Source organism: Ranitomeya variabilis, chromosome 2 (genome assembly GCF_051348905.1).
Source record: "Ranitomeya variabilis isolate aRanVar5 chromosome 2, aRanVar5.hap1, whole genome shotgun sequence".
Lineage (NCBI taxonomy): Eukaryota > Metazoa > Chordata > Amphibia > Anura > Dendrobatidae > Ranitomeya > Ranitomeya variabilis.
The window spans coordinates 450,979,462-451,005,584 of record NC_135233.1 but is presented as its reverse complement, the minus strand read 5'-3'; the positions used below and the strand labels follow the sequence as shown (position 1 = coordinate 451,005,584).

The 26,123-nt window shown below is 45.2% G+C and overlaps 1 protein-coding gene and 1 non-coding gene across 3 annotated transcripts; both read right to left on the bottom strand.

Moving 5' to 3' along the window:
* On the bottom strand, positions 1-26,065 carry EIF4G2 (eukaryotic translation initiation factor 4 gamma 2). 2 transcript variants are annotated; one of them, XM_077287260.1, is made up of 22 exons: positions 25,819-26,023; positions 19,586-19,700; positions 18,551-18,613; positions 15,074-15,311; positions 13,601-13,762; positions 13,004-13,106; positions 8,547-8,678; positions 8,348-8,414; positions 8,090-8,241; positions 7,215-7,325; positions 7,048-7,131; positions 6,833-6,931; positions 6,573-6,714; positions 6,331-6,494; positions 5,923-6,027; positions 5,375-5,590; positions 3,857-4,072; positions 3,514-3,772; positions 2,894-3,098; positions 2,572-2,780; positions 2,365-2,486; positions 1-931 (listed from the first exon to the last, which is right to left on the bottom strand). In XM_077287260.1, the coding sequence occupies exons 4-22, from the start codon at positions 15,151-15,153 to the stop codon at positions 866-868; spliced, it is 2,694 nt and encodes an 897-aa protein (XP_077143375.1). In that variant the 5' UTR covers positions 15,154-15,311; positions 18,551-18,613; positions 19,586-19,700; positions 25,819-26,023; the 3' UTR covers positions 1-865. The 2 variants fall into 2 exon arrangements, with proteins under 2 accessions (XP_077143375.1, XP_077143376.1); XM_077287261.1 differs by lacking the exon at positions 15,074-15,311 and having other exon boundaries at positions 25,819-26,065.
* On the bottom strand, positions 5,698-5,884 carry LOC143810857 (small nucleolar RNA SNORD97). The gene has a single exon (XR_013223235.1). It is a non-coding gene; the product is annotated as a small nucleolar RNA SNORD97 (small nucleolar RNA).
* Positions 26,066-26,123: the final 58 nt, after the last annotated feature.

Here is a 26,123-nt window from a genome sequence, read left to right as displayed (position 1 = left end):
TCAAGTATCACAATGTTTATTTCATAGATACAAGTATATAAAATCAGGGCATGAACAGGTTTTGATAAATTACTCAGTTTCAATACTACGAGGACCAATTCATTTTTTTTTCCTCCCCTCAGCATTGTAAGCATCGCTTTCCAGGGCAGCGATCGATCTTTCAAAATGGAGCAGAATTTGTGCAAGTAAACCAGGTGTGTATATATATATATTTTTTTTCCTTTTTTTTTTTTCTTAGATTTTTTCTATTTTTGATTTTTTTTTTTTTTAATTTTTAAAGATTTGTGCACTTGCCCAGGCTTGAAGATATTAAAATCTAGCACAAAGAAAAAAAAAAAAAGCCCATTACTAGAGGTAGAAATACAGGCAATATATACTATACGGCAACAACCATCGATTTACAGTTATAGATTCACTGTAACAACCAAATATTGCAACAACTCAAGTATCACTGAGCAAAGTGCATCTACAGTATTCAGTGTTGCTAATCAGGTTTTGTTTTTTTATTTTTTTTTTCCTTCTCAATTTTGGCAGCAGAGTCCTTCCCATTGACCAGCGTCTGTTGAGAACTTTGGGTGTAATTATTGCATGCTGCTTATTATACACGGATCTAAACATTACAGATACTCTAAAAATATTGCATGGCTGACTGATTAAGACGTTACACTTTAAAAACCTGTTTGTTTTTTTAGGCAGAAGGATCCTTAGTTGACATGCCTCGTTCCATTAGATATAACAAGCAAAAAAAAAATAAAAATAAAACGTTACAGCGGAATGGTGTTTTCGCAGTGGTTAGGTCAAAGAAACGTAGTTTACATCATAGCAACAGTATGTCTGCACAACATTTAAGGCTTTGGCTGGTTCTTTAGTCGGCCTCTTCCTCAGATTCTTCTTCTTCTGCAGTCTCCAGCCATGTCAGCCACTGGTTCACCTGCAAAGGTAAAAAAAAAAAAAAAAATTATATATAAAATATATATCAATCAAGTAGGACTCGGGCCTCACATGTGGATAACTGGTGGGAGATATTATGCAGTTTCACAAAACTTGAACCCGCCATTCCACTATTAGTTACAGTCGACGACCACTGTAAAGGAAGTTGTAAGGAGATCGATCTCTAATAATGTGGAAAAAAAAAAAATATCCAGCTGCATGCAATTTTGCATAAAAGTTACTAGATGAACTTGCAGCTGAAAGTGCACGAACATTGTATATACAAACTAGGAGGTGCCAAGCCAATTTATGTTGCAGCCCCCATGATCATGTTTGCACCCTGTAACTGGGGTCAATGTCATCATTACAGGGGAAATCCTCAACAATCCCAAATGTGTTCTACCAACTGGATGTAGCAGTTTACCCCTTCATGCCTCACCAAAAATATAATCTTTATTATACCAACAAAAAACAAACAAAAAAAAAACACAGGGTGCCTGTAGACTGTCATGGCAGCCATGGGCCAAATTAAGAGACTTTAATACCAGTAAGGCTGGAGACACACTGCTGCGAGATACGGCCGAGTCTCGCTGGTTAAAAGCAAGCTGTGGCACCGGCACTGTGGAGCGGAGCGTGCAGCTCCATGTATTGCAATGCAGCTGCACGCTCCGGAGTGCAGGTGCCACAGCTTGCTTTTAACCAGCGAGACTCGGCCGCATCTCGCAGCATTGTGTCTCCGGCCTAAGGGTCTGCACATACGTATTGGTTTTATTGCATTTTTTTTGGTGAAGAGGTCACAAAACCCTGAAGAATTTCCCAGTACCAGCAACGTGAATGGGATTCCTTAACACTCATGCACATGTTGCTTATTTTTTCCTTACATGTCAATTCGTTCTGTGTTTTTTTTTTTTTGCTGCAGATTTCACCCATACCAATGAATGGGAAAAAGTGAAGGAGAAATGTTATGCTGGTTTTTCCTGCCAACACAACAATTTGCAGATTTTTCTGCTGCAATTAGTGAACGAGTACATACCCCAAGGTTCCCTTCCAAAGTTATAGGGCAGTGCCAATTTGCACGTTCCCCCCCTTCCCCCGTGGAGCATTGCTAATAGGTATCTACACACAACTGGAGTCTATAGACTAAGGACTCTCGTATTTTCAGTCCAGGTGTGCAACGGACCTAACATGGATCAGTGTTCACCCATGTGCTAGTGCAGGTCCAAGTGGGGGGGAACAAACAGAAACAACAAAGATAAATAACAGCCGAGTTCATGAACCACAATAAACTCATGTGCCCACACCAGTTATCAATGCAGATCAGTGCGAGGAGACATACACGTCCACAACCTGCAGATGTGATTGGTGTGAAAAGTTCAGGGTTTGTCAAAAGTTACAACTTATTTCCCCCACCAAAAAGTTCTGCTACCATCTTACCTGGAATAAAGCTTTTCCTTTCCCAGGAAACTCCTGTGTGATGTCTTCCTTCCATGCCAAAAAGGCTTCCTCTTCTAGAATCTCCATATCGTAGAAATGGACGAAGAAGCGCAGTAACATGCCTGAAAACACAAGACATGTTAGGGAGACAGGAGATGCACGACAGCAGCCACAGTGCAGGTATGACGAGGAGAGCAGTCACCGTACCTTTGGGGAAGTTTTTACCGTAGCAGTGCACCTGAAGGGCGTAGAGGGCACTGACTTGCAATTCCACATGGTCATGGAGGAACTTCTGCATCACCGGTTTAAAAGACAGCAGCAGCTGCTTCTCCTGCTCCAGCAGCTCCTTTGATGGCGCTGCTGTCTGATCATCATCATCCATTGGGCAAACATCATTAGAAATATACTGTAAAAAGCTGAAGGGAAGCAAAGAGGGAAAATAAGTCAAAAGTGATCAACTCACAGACTTATCAGCGCATGTTTGGCCCCCGCTAAGTGTGAACACGCGTTTTTCCTTCAGGAGACTCACCTGGTCATCAAAATATTCACAAATCCTTTATCTACATGAAGTTTAGGAGAAATGTTATCCTTAATCCACTTGTAGATGGTTTGTGGTGACGGATCCATCTTGATTTGCTTCAACAACTCTTTCTCCAGTTTCATCAAAGGAAATAGGAAGCTCAAGCCCTTTCCTTCAAGGATCTCCAGCATGCGGTCCTTGTTCTGGTCGATTTCTAGGGGTAAGGAGAAACAAGGATCAGTCGTCTACCATTGTGGCATATCATGTATTAGTACTAAAAAGGGGCTGACCATTTTATAAAGTGATGGCACCCTGACACAGAGCTGTGATATACGCTGCGAGAGGAACAATAATTGGAAAACCCCTGCAAGTGTCTCCTTCACAAGACGCAGCTTGTGGCACAGCCAGGTGACCCAGGCAATGTACGGAGGAAAGTGAACATAAGCCGAAGTTGCAGCCCCTTTGTTCTCAGGATCAGTGAAGGACCCCCAAGTTTTAGACAATGATGGCATATCTGGTAAGGTTCTGTTTAGACCGTGCAGTTTTCAGGGCATGCCACGTGCAGATTCTGCAATCGTAAAGTGACCGTGGTAGGTCCGTACCTCAGTTTCACAGCCAAGCACACTCACCCGGTAACATCTTCTGCATATTCACTTTGCTCTGCTGGAACAGCTCCGTCAGCCATTCCCGATCTTTAAGCTTGGCCAGTTGCTGAAGGCAGAGTAGGAACAAAGGAAAATGGGTGCCATTCTCCAAGGGCTGAGCCAGTTCAGAAATGCTCACCGGGTCAGCAATTATGGCCCGAGCTGCAAATTGTGCCAGGTAAGATTTCACCAGGGGTATGTCCACCTCCAGTTTTGGGCACTGGTCCAGCACATTTAGAAAAGCCTGTAAAAAACCCCCCAAAAAACGATGTGGTCAGTGACAGGAGCACAGCGTCTCAGCAGACCTGAACCGGACGCCCCACTTTACCTGCATGAAGTTGTCACTGGTGGCCACACCTTCTTGCCGCAGGACCCCGATCAGAGAGCTCGCGCACTCCTTGTCTTCATCAGACCGGTCTAGTGATTGAAGGATGATCCTACTGATCATTTCTGGGATGAAGTGTTTGGGCGCTCTCATTTCTTTCACGCTGTTTATGGCATCGGCAGCATTCCCATTGTTCAAGTACTCCGTCACAAATGCTTCCTGACAGCATAAAATAACCAAATGCAAACTATTGAAGATCATAGACTCCGAAGGATGGCAAAAAGATGGTGACAACATGGGCACAGCAATCGGACTGGTAACCTCATCTACAAGGGGTTCTTGTGGTCCAAGGGACCTATTGCATCTGGGCGTTACCTTTTATGACTTCCTTTTATCAGAGCAGCATGATGTAGGGGCAGAAATCCCGATTCCAGCTTTGCATAGTGTCAACCTCCTAGTAGCAGCAGAAGACACCCATAGTTTCCTGTGTCTCCCCCAATGAAGAGGGAGAAACCCCAATTCCAGCGATGTGTCACTTTACTAGGCTGAGTTTTATCAGAAGATCATCACTAAAGGACTAGGCGTCTCAAACCTCCTGGTCCAGCCACACCTTCAAGACAGATTGGCAGCTTCTTGTGTACACTGTGCATAGGCAGAAAGCTTCCAATCAGTGGTGTGGGTGGGGTTATACAGGCCTCAGCTTTCGAGCTCTGCAGCAGAGAATACTGATGCTATCACAACTACTTACACCCAAAAAAACTAAGTGACACATCGCTGGAATCAGGCTCTCCGCCCCTACATCATACTGCTCTTAGATTAAATAGTCAAAAAAAGCCTGCTGACATATTTCCTTCAAGTGGAGAGTAAAGACCTTAAGCAACCTCTTAGTTTGGCGAAATGAAAGGATCTTGGTAAGAGGAAGACAACAATTCCTTAATCTCTAGAGTGTCCTTAAGACCATGTTCACACTGAGCATTCGGTGCAGAATTTCTGCAGCAGAGTAGATTTTAACTAATCTCATCGACACATTGGTGATATGTGAAGTGTGAAATCTGCATGCAGATATTGCTTTGCAAACACGCAATGTGTGAACTAGGCCTAACTATCCTGAAATCCAAGAAGTATAGTTTCTCCTTCTGGAAATCGACACGCTCCTCTGGGTAATATGCTAATCATGCAAATTGTCTCTTCAGAGAGGAAGAGCACTAGAACTCTAGTGCCACCTATTGGAAGGTAGCAATCCTACAAGTCAATGTTGTAGTATTGCTACCTTCCAATAGGTGGCACTAGAGTTCTAGCTCTCTTCCTTTCTGAAAAGACAATTTGCATAATTAACTATTCTGAGACCCGGACATCTCCTCCCAACCTACTATTGGAGGAAGTGTCAATCACCATGTGCCACACTGCTTGCTTTCTAGCCATCGGTGGGGTCGCCAGCACCCAATAGTTTGTTTTTGGCTTCAACTTGACCAACTTATTGCTAGAAATCTACACACCAACAGCCCGACTCCAGTCACTTACAGTCATTTTAAGTAGCTCTTCTTTCGATGGTGGAGGCTTCTTCACGCTCTTGGCAGGCTTCTCTTGGATGGGTGGTGGATTGGTTTTCAGGCCAAGCTGAGGAGTCTGTCCCATAGGTGGCGTTTGCGTGCGAGGGGGCATAATGCTTATCTGAGGTTGAAGCTTTGGCACTTGGTTTTTATTCATTAGGAAAGACTGAGCCGGTCTCAAGCTGATCTGGAAGGGAATTTTTTTTTTTTTTTTTGGGGGGGGAGGTTCGGGTCAGAAATGATGAAATTACCCTTTAAACAAAACCCACACATTTCATTTACTGAATGGTAAGAATGCCCTCATATCTCATAATCTTGCTCAAAGGACACTGGATACTCCAGAAAAAGGAGATAGCTGTGAAGATTAGGGTGAAGGGGCAGGAAGATAGAGAGTAAGAAAAAGATGAGGGGGGGGGGATAAAAGAGGAGATTGCCAGTTTCTGTCCTCGTAATAACGCGTCTTTTCTTAATCATCGGGCATAGTCTTCTTCATCCCCCCCCATTGTCAGGGATACGTACCTCATCTGCATTAAGCTGCCCTTTTTTAATGAACCGAGGAGGCATATCTTTGGACTGTCCTTGCTGCGATAAGAGCCCTTGACTCTGATACAAAGGACCTTGTCCCTTTAAAGCAAAACAAAAAAAAAAAAGTTATTAAAATTTTTATATATTATATTCATGAGCACAATTAAGTAGGAAGATTCAATCTTGACCGTGCAACTTTTACTCTTTAGGACTGCCATTCTAAAACACAGGAGATACTGACTATTACTGCAGACCTGGTGCTTTTTCCAGTAGTCGAAACATGAAATAGTAGCCCAAAACTATTAAGTTGCCAAGTTTGCTGGCCCCTTTGTGTTCTGCATCAGACTGGATAATCTTACAAGGCACCATAGAAGCCAGTTAGAATTGGCATCAAAACCTTACCTGGCTTTTCATGAACGTTTTTCCTCCAATTTCACCAAACTGGGACTGTACAGGAGGTATGATGTGCCCACCATGCCCGTTGAACAGCTGATTTGAGCGATGACGTCCTAAGGTTGGAGAGAACCTGTCCTGTATAACCCCAGGACCAGTGCCTATTCCGCTGCCTGAAGAAGAAACATGCTGTCGTCAGTACAAAAATCAGGTAAGAATAGTTAGGAATTCCCAAAGCAGAACACCCCCACCTGGCATTTGCCTAAACATGTCAGCAAGTCCTCCAAGAGGGTCCCGGTCAAGCTTCATTCTTGGTGGCATGAATGGTCCTTCCAAAAAGAAGTCCGTACGCATTCCTTGCGACATAGGAGCAGGAATAAAGACTCCTAGATCCTATGGAAAACATGGGAAAGAACAGCATTGATGTGACAGATCCCACAGGGTTAAAATAAGATATCCTTGTACTTGTGACCGATCACGGAACCAAAAAGGTTCTGCTCAAATCTCTTACTTTCACTGCATCTTGGCGGATTTGTGTGATAGTCTTTGGTCCATTGTCAATGAAAGCTTTGCGAGGAACCCAACCGTTTTCTCGCAACTCCACAGTATCCTACAAAAGACAAAAATATTTTATAGGCAGGAGCCCTAAAATATGAATCAAAAAGCGCAAATCTTCTAGGAAATTGGCTATGATGCTGAACAAAAATTCATGAAAAACACACTTACTTGCAGCAGGAAACGAATCCTTGCTGGCAAATCCTTACAAGACTTCAAGGCGCACATCCGGGCAAAGTACTGATCCATTAAGGACTAGAGAAGAAAAACCAAAAACCAAATGGTCACAGTATTCTTGAAGGTTTACAGCGATGGTGACCATATATAAATGATCATACCTTGGCTTTTTCATGGTCTAATCTAGGCCCCACAGTCCTCATTATCTGACAGAGACACTCCAAATCCTCTCCCATGTCCTTAAGTTGGACTCTCTTCTTCTTTTCCAAAAGCTAATGAATATAAATAGTACAACGTGAATAGACTAAAAAAGGTTCACACACTAGTCTGAAATCATAGACTATAGGGTACAAAGCAACCTATAGGGGGCTTTGAAGTGCAGTTATAGTGAATGCATGCGACAAATACACACTCCATGCTGATATATTAAAGGCTCATTAGGCACTGCCCAATGTGGGCGAGTCCTCACTGAGCCTTACGAAACTTGGAAAATGCCATTTACCTATAGATATAGTGTTAATCTGCATGCCAATGATGCCTGGCCACCTTACAGAAAGAGCGGCTACTGGGAGAAAAACTCCTCATTTCCTCCTGGGAGCCACCGGCTTTCAGTCATGTGGCCGGACACAGAGCGGCTACAGTCATCGCTCACTATACTGGACCCTTGCAGTTTGATTGACAGCTCGCTTAACAGTGCATTTGCACAGAGCTGGCTATCCAAGTGACAGGCCAAGCTTACAGCATAGCAAGCGGTGCCTGTGGCCGATCCGGGCATGACTGAAAGCTGGCAGGTTCCAGAAAGAAATATCTTGCAGTAGCTGCACTTTCTAAAAGGCGGACAGGCAGCATTGTAACACTACTGAAAAGAAAATTAATAGCATTATTTTCCCAAGGCGTCAGGTTCTGTTAAAGGCCCCAAAGCAGTCCAGACATAACGTCTTGGACCTGTTAGGTCGCCAGCCTATGGATTTAATCATTGGCCCTATTTTAGTGTAAGGTACATGAGCTGAAGATTTTGCAGTGTCCCCATACTTACTGTTTTGATGCACTTATGAAGGATAGATTCATGAATAAGGTCAAGCTTGCCAAGCTCCCCAATAAACTTGATATTTCCCAGCATCTTGATTTTGGCAATAGCTCTTTGTTCCTCTTCCTCAGGGAGGAGGGGGCTGTCTCTTTTGTCATATACTGCAGAAAACACAAACAAAAGACGGACACCACGTTACAGACACATGAAGAGGACTTTCCTCCAAAGAGCCACATTACACGCACAGTGGACACGCTGCACACTTACCATCAACATTTTTCGATCTGTTCTCAAACTCATCTTGAAGTTTTGAAATTAGGAGGCGTCTAAACGTCTAAGGAAAAATTAAAAACAAGCACCGTGTAGTTTGTACTAATTGATAGAAGGTATATATAAAAAAAAATACATGAAAACAAAAACAAAAACCGATACGCGAGGCTACGGATTGATAGGGGACCACACTCACTGTGCTTTGCTTCTGCCCTGGTTGACCCTCGGTTGGTGGGCCGTCAAAGTTTGGTGCATCTTCTGCTAATCGCAGACATAGCTGAGCATAGAGTGAGCTGTACTTTGGCTCTTCGAGGGCTTTGTCTACAATCTGAGAAGACAAAGATCATGCATAAGTAAAGAGCTGGATTAATCTGTGCACTTTTTTTTACATTTTATTCCACAACACCATAAATAAAATTCATTATTCCAAGTGTCCAGTGGCTCATTAACACGAGAAAATTAGTTATACAAGGCTGATTTCTAAGCATCAGACTAAAAGACAGTTGTCATATGAGTGTCCCTGCGGACATAAGTCATACCCCAACTACCCCATACACATGAATGCTCAACAGAGGGGAGAGCAGAGGAACACGGCACCTAAATATCCGGGGCGGTATGAATACCCCCAATCCCAACCCTATACGCATCAGATGGTGCACATCACATCACTATGTGTGATGGCATTAAAAGGGTTTTTCCATCCACAGCTGCAGTTTTTACTGTTAAAAGCAAAATGCGCACATGGCTTTACTCACCGACCCCAAATCCAGCGCTGTCACTGTGACTTCAGCAATTTAGACAATAAAACAGAGGCAGAAACTCTGCGCTGACCCCGTGGAGGGCGAGGAAATCTAATTTTTTTTTTTGCTTTAACAAACTGAAGATGGGGGATAAAGGTTATCCCTGAAATGGGAAACCCAAACCAAATTGGGGTGCAAATAAAAAATAAATAAATTGGGGACTATGATCAGTTTTGATATCAGTTCAGTAAGAACAGAGCACAAGATCTCAAAGCCTTTAAAGGAAAGGTGCCGCATTTTATTTTTTGTATTAAAAATAATTGTTTATATAAACAATTTTTCATACAAATTTCCTTTTTTTAACTTTAACATTTTTTTTATTATTATTTTTTTTTTCAGCCACTGGGCGCCGCCATTTTGCTTTGCAGGAGTGTAAGTGAAGCTGCACGACACTTACACTCTGCAATTACGGCAGCCCTGGCCATAGAGATCTGCGGTCGGGAGCCGACTCTAAAGGTACCTTCACACTAAACGATATCGCTAGCGATCCGTGACGTTGCAGCGTCCTGGCTAGCTATATCGTTGAGTTTGACAGGCAGCAGCGATCAGGATTCTGCTGTAATATCGCTGGTCGTTGGTTAAAGTTCAGAACTTTATTTGGTCGTCAGATCGCCGTGTATCGTTGTGTTTGACAGCAAAAGCAACGATACCAGCGATGTTTTACAATGGTAACCAGAGTAAATATCAGGTTACTAAGCGCAGGGCCGCGCTTAGAACCCGATGTTTACCCTGGTTACCAGTGTAAAATGTAAAAAAAACAAACAGTACATACTCACCTTCGCGTCCCCCGGCGTCCGCTTCCTGCACTGACTGAGCGCCGCCGCCGGCCGTAAAGTGGAAGCACAGCACAGCGGTGACGTCACCGCTCTGCTGTTAGGGCCGGCACTCAGTCAGTGCAGGAAGCGGACGCCGGGGGACGTGAAGGTGAGTATGTACGGTTTGTTTTTTTACATTTTACACTGGTAACCAGGGTAAACATCAGGTTACTAAGCGCGGCCCTGCGCTTAGCAACCCGATGTTTACCCTGGTTACCCGGGGACCTCGGCATCGTTGGTCGCTGGAGAGCTGTCTGTGTGACAGCTCTCCAGCGACCAAACAGTGACGCTGCAGCGATCGGCTTCGTTGTCTGTATCGCTGCAGCGTCGCTAAGTGTGAAGGTACCTTAAAGCCATCATTATAAGCTGCTCCCTGCTCTGGTCTGGCCACGCCCCTGAGCCGTCCACAGCACAGCAGAGGCAGGAGATCAGCACCATCTTCCTGGAGCCCACACTGCCTCTGTGAGCTCCAGCTTCCAAGGATAATGGCAGGAGCCCTGCGGTTATAGGAGGAGGAGACCAAGGACGGGAGGGAGAAAGGACTCAGCAGGGAGCCGTAAGTATCAGTGGGGAGGGGGAGAGGCAATCTAATCCTATCCCTTGTGGTGCTGACTCTGAGCAGTGTATCTAATCCTATCCTGTGATATACTGTGCTGAGCTGTGTATCTAATCCTATCCTGTGTGATACTGTGCTGAGCTGTGTATCTAATCCTCTCCTGTGTGATACTGTGCTGAGCTGTGTATCTAATCCTCTCCTGTGTGATACTGTGCTGAGCTGTGTATCTAATCCGCTCCTGTGTGATACAGTCTGCTGAGCCGTGTATCTAATCCGCTCCTGTGTGATACAGTCTGCTGAGCCATGTATCTAATCCTATCCTGTGTGATACTGACTGCTGAGCCATGTATCTAATCCTACTCTGTGTGATGCTGAGCCATGTATCTAATCCTTTCCTGTGTGATACTGTGCTGAGCTGTGTATCTAATCCTCTGTGTGATACTGTGTGCTTAGCCGTGTATCTAGTACTATCCTGTGTGATAATGTCTGCTGAGCCATGCATCTAATCCTATCCTGTGTGATACTGTGCTGAGCCATGTATCTAATCCTACCCTGTGTGATAATGTGTGCTGAGCCATGTATCTAATCCTATCCTGTGTGATACTGACTGAGCTGTGTATCTAATCCTCTCCTGTGAGATACTGTCTGCTGAGCCGTGTATCTAATCCTATCCTGTGTGATACTGTCTGCTGAGCCATGTATCTAATCCTATCCTATGTGATACTGTGCTGAGCCTTGTATCTAATCCTATCCTGTATGATACTGACTGAGCCGTGTATCTAATCCTCTCCTATGCAGTCCTCTCCCCCGTTATGTGTGATCTATATGGCGGTATTATGTGTGATCTATATGGCGGTATTATATGAGATCTATATGGCGTCGTTATGTGAGATGCATATGGCGGTATGTGTGATGTATATGGCGGTATGTGTGATGTATATGGCGGTATGTGTGATGTATATGGCGGTATGTGTGATGTATATGGCGGTATTATGCGTGCTCTATATGGCGGTATTATGCGTGCTCTATATGGCGGTATTATGCGTGCTCTATATGGCGGTATTATGCGTGCTCTATATGGCGGTATTATGCGTGCTCTATATGGCGGTATTATGCGTGCTCTATATGGCGGTATTATGCGTGCTCTATATGGCGGTATTATGCGTGCTCTATATGGCGGTATTATGCGTGCTCTATATGGCGGTATTATGCGTGCTCTATATGGCGGTATTATGCGTGCTCTATATGGCGATATGTGAGAACACTGGTGGTATTATGTGAGATCTATATGACGGTATTATGTGTGAAGTATATTGCGGTATTGTGTGCTCTGTATTATGTGTGCTCTATATGGCGGTATTATGTGAGAACACTGGCGTCGTTATTTGCGATCTATATGATGGTATTATGTGAGAACTATAGGACAGTATTAGGTGTGTGCTCTATACGGCGGTATTGTGTGCTCTATATGGCGGTATTATGTGAGAACACTATGGGTCCCCTTTCTGCAGATACTTCCAATCTAGGGTGGTTCCGGTTGAGCAGCTGCACGCGGGTCTGGGGTAATAGAGGGGGCAGCATGACCTCCAGTTAGGTGCCTTCAGGGGAGGGCTGGTAAGGCAGCTGAAGAGAGGGGTCTCATGTTTATCGTTACTATATGGCTACATTTCCTTCCCAGCATCACCCCGGACTGCGCCTGTCACCTCGCTTTCACACATCGCCAGGACAGGTTCTGAGGAGAGGAATGGGGTCTGCATGCAAAGTCTGGATCAGAACAGGCCATCAATCAGCAGAAATGTTTCCTGGATTTCTGAGGAGACGGTCCATCCATGTGTATAAAAGACAGCGCTCTATGTACAATCCCTGGCTGCTCTGCGCACCAAACAGGGTGCCCCCCATAGACCAGCACACTGCTCTCCTGAAATACTCTGTGCTGCTGTCACCCTGCTCCCTCCACCATATATCTCCCAGAATCCTTGCTGCCTGCCATCCTCGGTGACTGTCTACTTGTCAGTATAACTTTGCAGTCACCAACAAAATGGCTGCACACTGTGTTCCTGAATCCGCTCATCCCCTAGCAAACACCAGAAGGGGAGGGGAGGAGAGGAGTGACGTCACGCACATGTCAGCAGACTCAGCCCATAATTACTGCAGTGCAGTAATGTGAGCTAGTTGTACACTAGGTTTTTGTCAAATTTCATTAGCTGCTCCCCCTAGTGTTTAAAAGTGGAAATGCCAAACCTTTTAAAATTTTTCATATTTTACTAAATTAAAAACAAATGATAATATTTAAGAAAATGTAAACATTAATTCTTTACATTTTTTTCAATCGCTGGAATTTTTTTTTTTTTTTTTATGGCACCTTCCCTTTAAAGAAAAGCTATTCCACAGATCTTGGGCTTTTCTGGCAGCAGGCGCATGGAAAGATGTGTGTGAACACGGTGTGCTACAGAAAGTATCTGCCCCCTTAGGTCTTACTTACAAGCAGTATGACTCCTTTGAGGATGAGTTTGGAATCTACACCCACATTGAGGAGCTCAAGGCATAGCTTGTCAAACTTCTCAGGAGCAAGCTTGTTTAAGATGCTGGAGGAGAAAAAAAAAAAGTTAATAGAACGGCAGCGGGTGTCCCAATAACAACATTGTTCGCCTATTAACTCATTCACATCTAGAAAATCCCAATACCACTAACAATATTCATGGACATCAGAGGGTCCCATCAGCTCAGACCCCCATCGATCGCCTGTAATAACATTCATGGAAACTGTCCCAATCGTTGGCCTATTTTCGTCATATGTCTGGCCATCTTAAAGGAGTCAGACTTTCTTTTAATGCAGCTTTCCACACAATGATTACTGACTGAGCAGCACATGACCAGACGATTCCATCAGCCTCTAATAGGGAAAGCAGCTTTCCTTTGTGAGGGGTTTTATAAGGGGCTAAACTGTGGCAGTGAAGAGGGTCCCGATTTTCAGCGAGGAGCGCTCCACAGAAGAACTTGTGCATATTAGACCTTAAATAACTCACTTCTAGCACCTGACTTTTCACTCCCGCCCTATATTGGGGTCTCGCTCACTTACCCTCTTACTTTCCTAAAGATTGCATCGTGCCGTTCTTTTTCACTTGCGGAGGTGTGCGCAGTGTTGTTGGCGGAGTTACTTGTGGAGTTAACATCTCGTCTAGTGCTTCGTGAAGGAATCCATCTTTGAACGCCAGGCCCTGGGGTTTTCCCCAGGTACTCGCTGCCGGAGAGGGGAAAAAAAAAAAAAAAGTTCCAAAATTCAGTCCCATTATTGCAACGTCTCCATTCCACCCTGCACAAATGAACGGCAGTAATGCATGGATCCTCTAATGAGGTCGCTTGTGCTTCCTGAGCGAGTGGCCGATTGTCACTGTCCTCGCACTAAGACATTATAGGAGACGAATGGGACGAGACGTCAGACGAGATGCTGAACGTCTCAATTCAAATAGGAAGCAGGATTCAAGATCACTGCTTGCTGTAAGCAATTTGTATCTGTATAAATTCGGACATTGAAAGCCCAATCCTTGCTTACTATTGTCACAGCTGAGGGGTTGTTTCAATTGTTTCAATGCATTGGTCCGAGAAGGGTCTTATAAGCCAAGCGTGTGCTTTGGGACTAACTGTTGTGAAACTACGATTCCCAGCGTATCCAGAGAGGGGGTATTATGAGTGGATGCTCCTGAACAGCTGGAGCACCCCTAGCCTGGAGCAATGCTCTGCAAGGCAAGCAGATAAGCCTCAAACATGCACAACGCTGTTAACTTGGGTCGGGCTGTAATGCAAACCGTAAACAAAGAAACAAGCTATCATGGGAGACTAGTGCAAAAACCCGCTTGTGGAGCAAGACCACGGAGCAGCAGTAAATACGCAGCATTTCCTCCAAGGTCTGTGGAAGCTTATTACAGTCAGTAAATTGGATAACATTGCAACAAGCCCTCTACTGTGAGAAAATATAGGCACACGGGCTTAATACAGTATATTAGAACATTTTAGATTTTATTTTTCTGCAAATCGTAAAGTGCCCCCGTCAGCAGGATTGTGCACAAGTAACCCACAGACAGGGTCAGGTCGGCGCCATCATTCTGATTAAAATGATACCTGGGTGATGAAATCTGTCTTGTGGTTGTTGTGTAATCTTTATTTTCAGTTTTGAGTTAATGATATCCTCGAGCTCCGGGGCGGCCTGTGTGCGCGCTCGTTCAGGGGCACGAGCTTATATTTAACTCAAAATTGAGAATAAAGATTAAACAACCACCACAAGACAGATTTCATCACCAGGTATCACTGTAATCAGTATAATGGTGCCGACCTTACAATGTGTGTAGTTTAATGAGCACAATCCTGCTGACGGGCACTTTAAAAAGTATACAGTCAATAACAGGCAGAGGTAAACTGACGACCTCTGGGTATAGATGCATGCTCATTCATCGTTACAGGGGTCTCCGAATGCAGCCCATTAACTTAAGCAGCAGAGATGACAGCACTGAGGAGGTAGAGGGGGTCTTCCTTCACCGTATAGAAGTATACACACCAGCGTTTCCGCGAGGCTGAGTCACTGTGCGTTACAGGCGCACAACCCGCGGAGTCCGCTCCAACTAACGCGCGCTGCATGCAACTGCACGACGCGCGGATGTATTAAAGAAATACACCAGCGAGTTAGAGTCTGGGGGACGTGGGGGAACGTTTGGGCCTCTCAGACGATCTTCTCTGGGCAGGTAATGTCACCCAATCAAAATCCTGGCAATACACTGTAGTTCACAGCTGTCCACCTGCCAACGATCAAACGTGGGACAAAGAGCCAAAGTGAGGGACAAGGTACACAGCCAATCTGGATTATAAAGACGATAAAGCAGGACCCCAAGCCACCTCCCCTCCCCCCCCATTATCTCATAAAAGGTCGTGAGGACACAGGAAACTACGAGGTGGCCATTAATCACATGGAAACGACCAATATAACATAACACCATGAATACATAAAATCCTAACTTACAAAACCCTGGTGGGATGCAAGAACTGCTGCAGCAAGGGTGCACTCAGGGTCTGCATTATGGGAGCAACACGACAGCTACTATAGGGACTGCCAGCACAGAGTGACTGTTCAAACCAAGCATAGGCGTTCGGTGCACCCTTGGTGTGGCCAAATAGTTCAGCACCCCTCCCACCTACTTGTTTTCTCTCCAACTGGCCACACCAAGCACCTGTGCTTGGTTTGAAGAGTCATTCTCTGCAGACAGACTCCCTTTAAAGAAAGTGGGGGTGGGCGCACCCCTTCAATTTGTATAGCGAGTACTTCTGCCTGTACTCAAATCGGCATCTCAGCACCACTGCAGTGCCCGGCCGTAGCGATCATCAGGAGCCAGCAATGAGCAGCACACTGTCTGCAAGTGCCACTTGGTCCTGTACTGCAGGTGGGAGTCAGCGATGAGCGCGCACACCAACAGCACGGCCGAGCTCCTCAGTGTGTTTGGAGTTCCTGGCTGGGCAGGTGTTATGGTTCATAGAAATGTATGTACGTACAGAACAAAAGTTTGGACACCTTCTCATTTAAAGATTTTTCTGTATTTTCATGACTATGAAAATTGTAAATTCACACTGAAAACATCAAAACTATGAATTAACACATGTGGAATAATATACTTAACAAAAAAGTGTGAAACAACTGAAAATGTCTTATATTCTAGGTTCTTCAGAGTAGCCACCTTTTGCTTTGATGACTGCTTTGCACACTCTTGATGAGCTTCAAGAGGTAGTCACCGGAAATGGTTTTCACTTCACAGGTGTGCCCTGTCAGGTTTAATAAGTGGGATTTCTTGCCTTATAAATGGGGTTGGGACCATCAGTTGTGTTGTGCAGAAGTCTGGTGGATACACAGCTGACAGTCCTACTGAGTAGATTGTTAGATGTTTTTTTCTTGCCATAATACAAATTCTAAGTAAAGAAAAATGAGTGGCCATCATTGCTATAAGAAAAGGTCAGTCAGTCCGAAAAATTGGAAAAACTTTGAAAGTGTCCCCAAGTAAAGTTGCACAAACCATCAAGCGCTACAAAAGAAAGTCTCACATGAGGACTGCCCCAGGAAAGGAAGACCAAGAGTCACCTCTGCTTCTGAGGATAAGTTTATCCCAGTCACCAGCCTCAGAAATCGCAGGTTAACAGCAGCTCAGATTAGAGACCAGGTCAATGCCACACAGAGTTCTAGCAGCAGACATCTCTACAACAACTGTTAATAGGAGACTTTGTGCAGCAGGCCTTCATGGTAAAATAGCTGCTAGGAAACCACTGCTAAGGACAGGCAAGCAGCAGAAGAGACTTGTTTGGGCTAAAGAACACAAGGAATGGACATTAGACCAGTGGAAATCTGTGCTTTGGTCTGATGAGTCCAAATTTGAGATCTTTGGTTCCAACCACCGTGTCTTTGTGCAATGCAGAAAAGGTGAACGGATGGACTCTACATGCCTGGTTCCCACTGTGAAGCATGGAGGAGGAGGTGTGATGGTGTGGGGGTGCTTTGCTGGTGACACTGTTGGGGATTTATTCAAAATTGAAGGCATACTGAACCAGCATGGCTACCACAGCATCTTGCAGCGGCATGCTATTCCATCTGGTTTGCGTTTAGTTGGACCATCATTTATTTTTCAACAGGACAATGACCCCACACACCTCCAGGCTGTGCAAGGGCTATTTGACCAAGAAGGAGAGTGATGGTGTGCTACACCAGATGACCTGGCCTCCACAGTCACCAGACCTGAACCCAATCGAGATGGTTTGGGGTGAGCTGGACCACAGAGTGAAGGCAAAAGGGCCAACAAGTGCTAAGCATCTCAAGGAACTCCTTCAAGATTGTTGGAAGACCATTCACGGTGACTACCTCTTGAAGCTCATCAAGAGAATGCCAAGAGTGTGCAACGCAGTCATCAAAGCAAAAGGTGGCTACTTTGAAGAACCTAAAATATAAGACATAATTTCAGTTGTTTCACACTTTTTATTAAGTATATAATTCCACATGTGTTAATTCATAGTTTTGATGCCTTCAGTGTGAATGTACAATTTTCATAGTCATGAAAATACAGAAAAATCTTTAAATGAGAAGGTGTGTCCAAACTTTTTGTCTGTAATGTATGTCTAAATGTATAATTCTTGGCAACTAATTAGGATTTGTTGGGGGCCATGTCCCCCCTATATACTTGTATGCAGATTCATGCTTGATGGGGGAATTTAGATGGCGCGCAATATCTGCAAGTTGCTGCGGAACAGGTTGGCAGTACACAAGTTTAGTGCTCTGGGGGATGAGACTTTAAAGCGATAGACTTTTGAGTAGTTGTATTGGCAAATAAAAGAGCAGCCACAACTTTAGTGCAGCTCACATCACCATTCTCCCCCCCCGAAGCAGCACTAGACAACACTTAAGGGGTTAACCAAATTTAGATTTCCATGGGATCACCCAGAGAGGTTTGAAAGTTGCAGTCATAATACAGAATGTGACGTGCACCCGTACTACGGACTATCTGCTCAGACATTAACCAATTTCACATTTAATACATAAGTATACAGGCGATATTCCCACCGAAAATTCAGCAACAGAATCTGCAACGTGTGAATTCACCCTTAAGTGCAGTTTCTTAAAGCCAAGGCAGAAGTGGAAGCACAAGGGCGACGGGCTCGGTCCTGCCGGATCCACTTCTGACTGACTTGAAAAATCTGCACCTAAAGTTTCTACAAACCCAACATGTGCAATCCCTCCTGTCGACATGTTGCGATGTACATGCGGGAAACAATAGAGCAGATCACCAGCTATAGAGAATTTGTGTAATCTACTAATTTCTTCACAGGCATCCCAGTTATTGACAGTCACCTCTGACAGTGACCCTGCCAGCAGGACGTCAATCATCAGTAGGTTCAGAGTCAGTGCGTCACTATGCTTTATAAGGTCACCGGATGTACAGCACGACAGGTTCACCGAGATGTGCTGCCGAAAATCCTCATCCTTAATTGCTGGACAGACACCTACCTGTTGCCGACAGTTTTGGGATAGTGCTGAGAGGCACCCCTACCTCCTCCACCCGACGAAGCACTGCAATGAGAGAGAGCGAGAGTTACACCACAACACCCAGCAGGAGTCACTCCACCGCAGACTTATACCCCTCCACACTGGGGCACTGCACCACCGCAGACTTTTATACCTCCCTCCCCCACCGCCACAGTAGGGCACTCCACCACCGCAGACTTTTATACCTCCTTCCCCACCACCACAGTAGGGCACTCCACCACCGCAGACTTTTATACCTCCTTCCCCACCACCACTGCAGACTTATACCTCCTTCCCCACCACCACAGTAGGGCACTCCACCACCGCAGACTTTTATACCTCCTTCCCCACCACCACAGTAGGGCACTCCACCACCGCAGACTTTTATACCTCCTTCCCCACCACCACTGCAGACTTATACCTCCTTCCCCACCACAGTAGAGCACTCCACCACCGCAGACTTCTATACCTCCTTCCCCACAGTAGGGCACTCCACCAACGCAGACTTTTATACCTCCTTCCCCACCACCACTGCAGACTTATACCTCCTTCCCCACCACCACAGTAGGGCACTCCACCACCGCAGACTTTTATACCTCCTTCCCCACCACCACTGCAGACTTATACCTCCTTCCCCACCACCACAGTAGAGCACTCCACCACCGCAGACTTTTATACCTCCTTCCCCACAGTAGGGCACTCCACCAACGCAGACTTTTATACCTCCTTCCCCACCACCACTGCAGACTTATACCTCCTTCCCCACCACCACTGCAGACTTATACCTCCTTCCCCACCACCACAGTAGAGCACTCCACCACCGCAGACTTTTATACCTCCTTCCCCACAGTAGGGCACTCCACCAACGCAGACTTTTATACCTCCTTCCCCACCACCACAGTAGGGCAACTCCACCACTGCAGACTTTTATACCTCTCTCCCCACTGCCACACTCCACACACCTTTATAACCCCCACCTCCACACTGGGGCATTAGTTGGTGCAGTCAGTGACCTACCTGAAACGAGAAGCACCCCCTTCTGCGATCGCACTCTCCACTTTGGCGGCTTGATAACAAAGAATGTTCAAAAAAAGAATAAATACTCAATGGGCAGGGCGGGGAGGGGGACACGCTGAAAGACAAAACAGAAGGGGGAAATGAGAACGGATGACCGATCATGTCGCCACAAACTTACTACAAACTACAAGCCCCATCAGATCATATGCATATCAGAGGCAATTCCCCCCCCCCAAAGCAGCAGATTCTGATCGGCCCCGAGATGAAGGTGGTCCTGATTGAAAGGTTCTTCTTGGAGCATGTTTCAACATTGCACTAGGAACAGAAAACCAATGATTTAACATGTGTTGAAACTGGCAGTATCTATTTCTCTCTGTTATCAGCCATGCAGGTTGGGACAAGCCATAACTACAGCATTCATTGATTGGATGAGACACGCGGTGTACAAATCAATACACTGTCACGTACATCCAGCTTCCGTCCTTCTAAAATGGCTGATACCTGGGAGAAATAGACTGTCTTTAGCCACTGGCTATATGTAGAGATTTTTTTTGGGCAGATTCATGATGACATCCAGCAGTGCAGACAAAGGCCGCAGATCAATACTTGTTTCCCTGCCCATGGCAGGGTAATTAATGTGACGGCCCTGGTTGTATAACTGCATCCAATGCAGGAGGGAGAGGAAAGTGGCAGCAGTGGGATGAAGGGGGGCGGGAGATGTGAAGCAATGAAGCTTTTGTTTTATGCTGCAAATTTGTAAAGATAAAAATGGCAGGATTAACAACAAAGGAGCGCAGGCTCCTAAGCAGGAGGAGGGGGTTGGATCCAGGGGCGTACAATGGCTGAGGAGGGAGGTGGTGCAGCAGGGACCTTGGGGCGGACACCTCCTTTGTTCTCCAGGAAGGAGACAAAAAAAAAAAAAAAAAAAAAAAAAAACCCCCAAACCTCAAAACCAGACCCGCAGATGTGAACCAGGGCGGGCGCCTCCTCATCACCCCTATCTCATACCTGGCAGTGGTACTACATGGGTGCTTGGCGGCGTACGTGGCTGCCAGCTCACAGCAGAGGATGAGCAGACAGCACCGCAATCTGCAGCACATTTATGCAAGTCATCGTATATGAGGACGTCAAGGTTGGAGACCCCTATATACCCCTGCTTGATGCGATCCCAATATCCTATAGGACTCCGTTACCCTCATCAGGGAGTTGGTCAGACAGGCACGCTAGCAGCAGATCCTTATAACCTTGTGGGGTCCTGTGAAGATCAGGTCACCTCCATGACGCCAGGACCCGAGGTCCCCCCACCTCTGCTCCAGAGGGTCTGGCCTCCTCCACCCTATAGAGCACTGTGGTGTCATCTCTTCCAAGACCCTTCTCTCTGCCTCTTGGGGGTGAACGATGGTCTGCACCGGACAAAGTGAGCTGCACGGCTCCAAGTATCCTAGCCTTTATCACAGCCACCAACTCGCCTTCCTGGGACCACCATCTGTAGCATGCGCCATTTTGGAGACCCAGTCGTCTAGACATCACATCTTGGCCAGCGTCCAGGCACCTTGCAGACTTGCGCTTTTTGCCTACGTTTCCCACCTGCGATGCTCAATATATCCACAAAGCAGCAATGTCTCCCCCATGACCTGTGTGATCGGCAAGCCTTGCACATTATACCGGGGCCTGCGATACTCTATATACAAATGTGAGCACATGTATATCACTAGTCACAAGCCCAAGGAGGAAGCAAAAAAATAAAATACACCCCCCCCCCCCAGTACAGCCTCCATGGATTAGCGTGACCAGTGTAAGCCAGTAACATGACGACCAATATCACATCAGAACTGGGAATAATAGGTCGGGAGCTCTGGATACTCAGCCAGGTGATGGCAGCAAGGAGGAAACAAGTGGGGAAAAAAAAAGGTAACAAGTGAGACGGACGGACGGAAGGAAGGAAGGATTGAAACCAGAAGTTTCCATCAACTATATAAAAAGACACATATGCATGGTTTTCTCAATATCTGACATGAAATCAGAATAAACCTTTCCCATTTTAGGTCAATTAGGATTACCATAATTATTATTTGCCAAGTGCCAGAATAATGAGAGCGAGAATGTTTAGGGCATTTTTATTACTTACTGCAAAATCAAGGGTTTACACACATTTCATTAGTATTTGGTACCATTGCCCTTAAACTGAATGACTTGGGTCACACGTTTGGGATCTCCTTCCACAAGCTTCTCACAATAGATGGTCGGAATTTGGGCCCATTGCTCCTGACAAAACTGGTGTAACTGATCCAGGTTTGTAGGTCGCCTTGCTCACACCGGCCTTTTCAGCTTTGCCCATAACGTTTCAATAGGATTGAGATCAGGGCTTTGTGATGGCCACTCCAAAACATTTTTTTTTTCCCATATCATTAAGCCACTGTTTACCATTTTGGCAGTGTGCTTCAGGTCATTGTCCATTTGGAAGACCCATTTCTGCCCAAGCTTTAGCTTCCTGTCTGATGTCTTGAGATGTTGCTTCAGTATTGCCACAATCTTCTTTTCTCCCGATACCATCCATTTTCTGAAATGCACTAGTCCCTCCTGCATCAAAACCCCCACAACATGATGCTGCCACCACTGTGTTTCACAGTTGGGTTGGCGTTTAGGCTTCCAAGATTCTCCCTTTTTCCTCCAAACATAACGATGGTCATTATGCCCAAAAAGTTCAATTTTAGTTTCATCAGACCACAGGACATGTCTCCAAAAATTAAGGTCTTTGTTCCTGTGTGCATTTAAAAACATTAACCCCTTAGCGACCACCAATGTCTTTTTACTGACCTGCGATGTAAAATAGCATCCCCATACAGGTGACAATCCAGCAGCTGTACACTATAGCTGACAATTTGCTGAAACAGCCAAGATCAGTGTTGGCACAGTCTATGGTCTTTTAACCCCTTAAATGCTGCGGTCAGTAGGGACTATGGCATCTTGATAGTTAACAGTGTGGGGGCTTCCTCTTTAAACTCATCGGCACCCTGAGATCTTGACTGTGTGGTCCTGATGTTTGCCGTGGCAATTCATGGCCAAGTAACATAGTTTGCTGGCTATAGCAGCCTGTTCAAAAGTTAACAAAATGTATGTGGAAAATTAAACTTTCATTCCCGTCATGCCACTTTGCATTAATTCCTGAAAAGCAACTGAAGGGTTAAAGAACCATCCAAAAGCAATTTTTAATACGTTGTGGGGTTCAGTTTTTAAGACCGTTATCACTTTTGGGGGATTTCCAATATATAGCACCCCAAAATCACTTCAAACCTGGATAGGTTCCCCCCCCCCCCCCCCCAAAAAAAAAAGGTTTTAGAAATTTCCTTGGGGAAAAAAAAAAAAAAATTTCCGCTACATTTTTAAAACCTTCTAAAATGCTAACAAAATAAAACAACATTTCACAACTGGAGCGGATGTAAAGCAGACATGAGGGAAATGTTATTTATTAATGATTTTGTGTGGTTTGACTATCCGGATTAAAGGGATAATCATTCAAAGTTTGAAAACTGCAAAAAATTTTTAACTTGTCAAACTTCTGATATTTTTTATAAAATGAATGCAAAATTTATCAACCTAAACTTACCATCATAAAGTATAATGTGTCACGAAAAAAAAAGAAAACATTCTCGAAGTCACTGGGATATGTTGAAGTTATTACTACATAAAGTGACACTGGTCAGATTTAAAAAAAAATAAAAATATATGGCCTGGTCGCTTAAGGGGTTAATCTGGCTTTTTATGTTTCCTTTGGAGTAATGGCTTCTTCCTGGCAGAGTGGCTTTTCAGCCCATGTTGATACAGTACTCTTTTCACTGTGGATATTGACACAATCTTACCAGCTTCCGCCATCATCTTCACAAGGTCTTTTGCTTTTGTCCTTGGGTTGATATACACATGTTGGACCAAAGCACGTTCATCTCTGGGACACACTACTCGTCTCCTTCCTGAGCGGGATGATGGCTGGACATTCCCATCTTGTTTGTACTTGCGTATAATTGTTTGTACGGATGAACGAGGCACCTTCAGGGATCTTGAGATTGTACCCAAGGATGAGCCAGACTTGTGCAAGTCCACAATTCTCTTCCTGATATCTTGGCTGATTTCTTTAGACTTTCCCATGATGCTACACAAAGAAGTAGTGTGTTTCAGGTGTGCATTAAAATACATCCACAGGTGTGTCTCTAATTATCTCAGATGTTGCAAAAAAAAAAAAAACTATCAGAAGCTTCAACACATGACATCATCATATGGGTGGTCCAGAATTGTTTAAAGGCATAGTAATTCTGGCACTTGGCAAATATTAATAATTATGGTAATCCTAAATGACCTAAAACGGGAAAGGTTTATTCTGATTTCATGTCAGATACTGAGAAAACATGCAGATGTGTCTTTTTATATAGTGGATGGAAACTTCTGGCTCCAACAGTAACTAGTGATAGTGGTCAATATAATGAATCGGGGGGGGCCTGAGACATGAATAGTGATCATTGCGAAAATAATTATAATGTAATGAATATAATGGATGGATGGGGGGCCATTGGTGACTAGTGATCATGAAGAATATAATGGATGGGGGGGGGGGGGCGATACATAACTAGTGATCATAAAGAATATAATGGATGGGGGGGGAGATACATGACTAGTGATCATGAAGAATATAATGGATGGAGGGGAGATACATGACTAGTGATCATGAAGAATATAGTGGATGGGGGGGGGGGGGGGGGAGATACATGACTAGTGATCATGAAGAATATAGTGGACGGCTGTAATAGTGGGGGTATGAATATTATCAGTCTGGATATAAATGGACTGGGGGGGATATCACCACCAGATATCGAGAATGTATGTGTATATATATATATATATATATATATATATATATATATATATATATATATATATATATATATATATATATATATATATATATATATATATATATATATAGAGGGTCCCTAGGGGAGGACATGGGGCCACATCCAGTATGACACTGGAGGGGTGGTATAACCGTATGATGCAGAATAGGCGTGGGACTCCAGCTATAATGACAGGATGGTGGAGGTGTGGGCCCCGTTATACCATCCGTCGTCATATACGGGGGTGGGTCGTCTCCAGGTGTCATCAATTATAGGGACAGGATGGTGGCAGTGGGGGGGCCTGTTATACCACATATATACAGAGGGGCGGGTCATCTCCAGGTGTGATCAGTTATAGGGATGATTAAATATATATGGGGGCACTACTGTACTACATGATATTGTATTGGGGGGTCCATGTGTAATCAGCCATGATTATTATATATAATATGGGGTGGGACACGGAAAAATAGAGAGAGAGAGAGAGAGAGAGAGAGCGGGGGGAGTAATATACCACAAGATGCTTTATATTAGGGGGTCCAGGTAATATATGGGGGGTGTCACCATTTACACTGAATTATACCACATGATGCCTTATATAGGTGGGGGGGTCCAAGCAATATATTGTGTGTGGGCCCCATTATGCCTTATCTATGGGGGGGGGGGGGAAGCTATTATACCAAATGACCCCTTATATAGGGGGATTCCAGGTAATATATGGGGGGGAATCATTACACCCTGGATTATACCACATGATGCCTTATATAGGGGGGCATCATTACACTCTGGATTATACTACATGACGCCTTATATAGGGGGTCTCCAGGTAATATATTGAGGGGTCATTACACCCTGGATTATATCACATGACGCCTTATATAGGGGGTGTCCAGGTAATTATATGGGGGCATCATTACACCCTGGATTATACCACAAGATGCCTTATATAGGGGGTGTCCGGGTAATTATATGGGGGCATCATTACACCCTGGATTATACCACAAGATGCCTTATATATGGGGGCCCCATGATTATACCACATGACGCCTTATATAGGGGGTGTCCAGGTAATATATGGGGGGGGCACCATTACACCATATGATGCCGGATATGTAGGTGGGGGCACATCTGGAAACAAAGGGCCCATGCCGGGGCCATAGCTGGGGAGATGCTGTGGCCCCTGCTGCCCTGTGCCTGACATTTGTCCTTACCCTCAGCCATTACCGCAGTGATGTGAGGAGATACAGATAGACGGACCCCCCTTCCACAGCCCAGGCCCCGCCATCCCCATCCAGCCGCCGCCATTTTCTCAGTGTCCGCCATCTTAGGCGGAGAGCCGTCGCTTCTCACCTCTCCTAGAGTCCCGGCAGTTTCCTGACGCGGTGTGGAGCGTATCCCAGAGAGAAAAAAAAACGGGTCTGAGGGAACGGGGGGGGGAATAGGGGAGCGGCCGGGTCCCGTGTACGGAGCAGCTGCCGCGATGCCGACACCTCCGCTATCACTCAGCGAATCCCGGGGAAGCACACTGGACAAACTTTATCAACGAGCTCAGCCTAACCTGCTCTCTGTCTGCCGGGTGGGGAAAATAGTAACGGTCCAGCCAGTCACAATGCAAGGACTGATGATGGACGTGGCCGTTGGGGGATGGAAGGCCA

Bases quoted from the DNA above. Each gene is read 5' to 3' on its own strand.
- EIF4G2 (XM_077287260.1), bottom strand. From the start codon at position 15,153: ATGCAGCGCGCGTTAGTTGGAGCGGACTCCGCGGGTTGTGCGCCTGTA. The intron at 13,763-15,073 runs GTGTGTATACTT...CCTCTCCGGCAG, and splicing joins TCAGCCTCGCGGAAACGCTG to CGAGTACCTGGGGAAAACCC. The intron at 2,487-2,571 runs GTACGGTGACTG...TTGTGTTTTCAG, and splicing joins CGGTAAAAACTTCCCCAAAG to GCATGTTACTGCGCTTCTTC.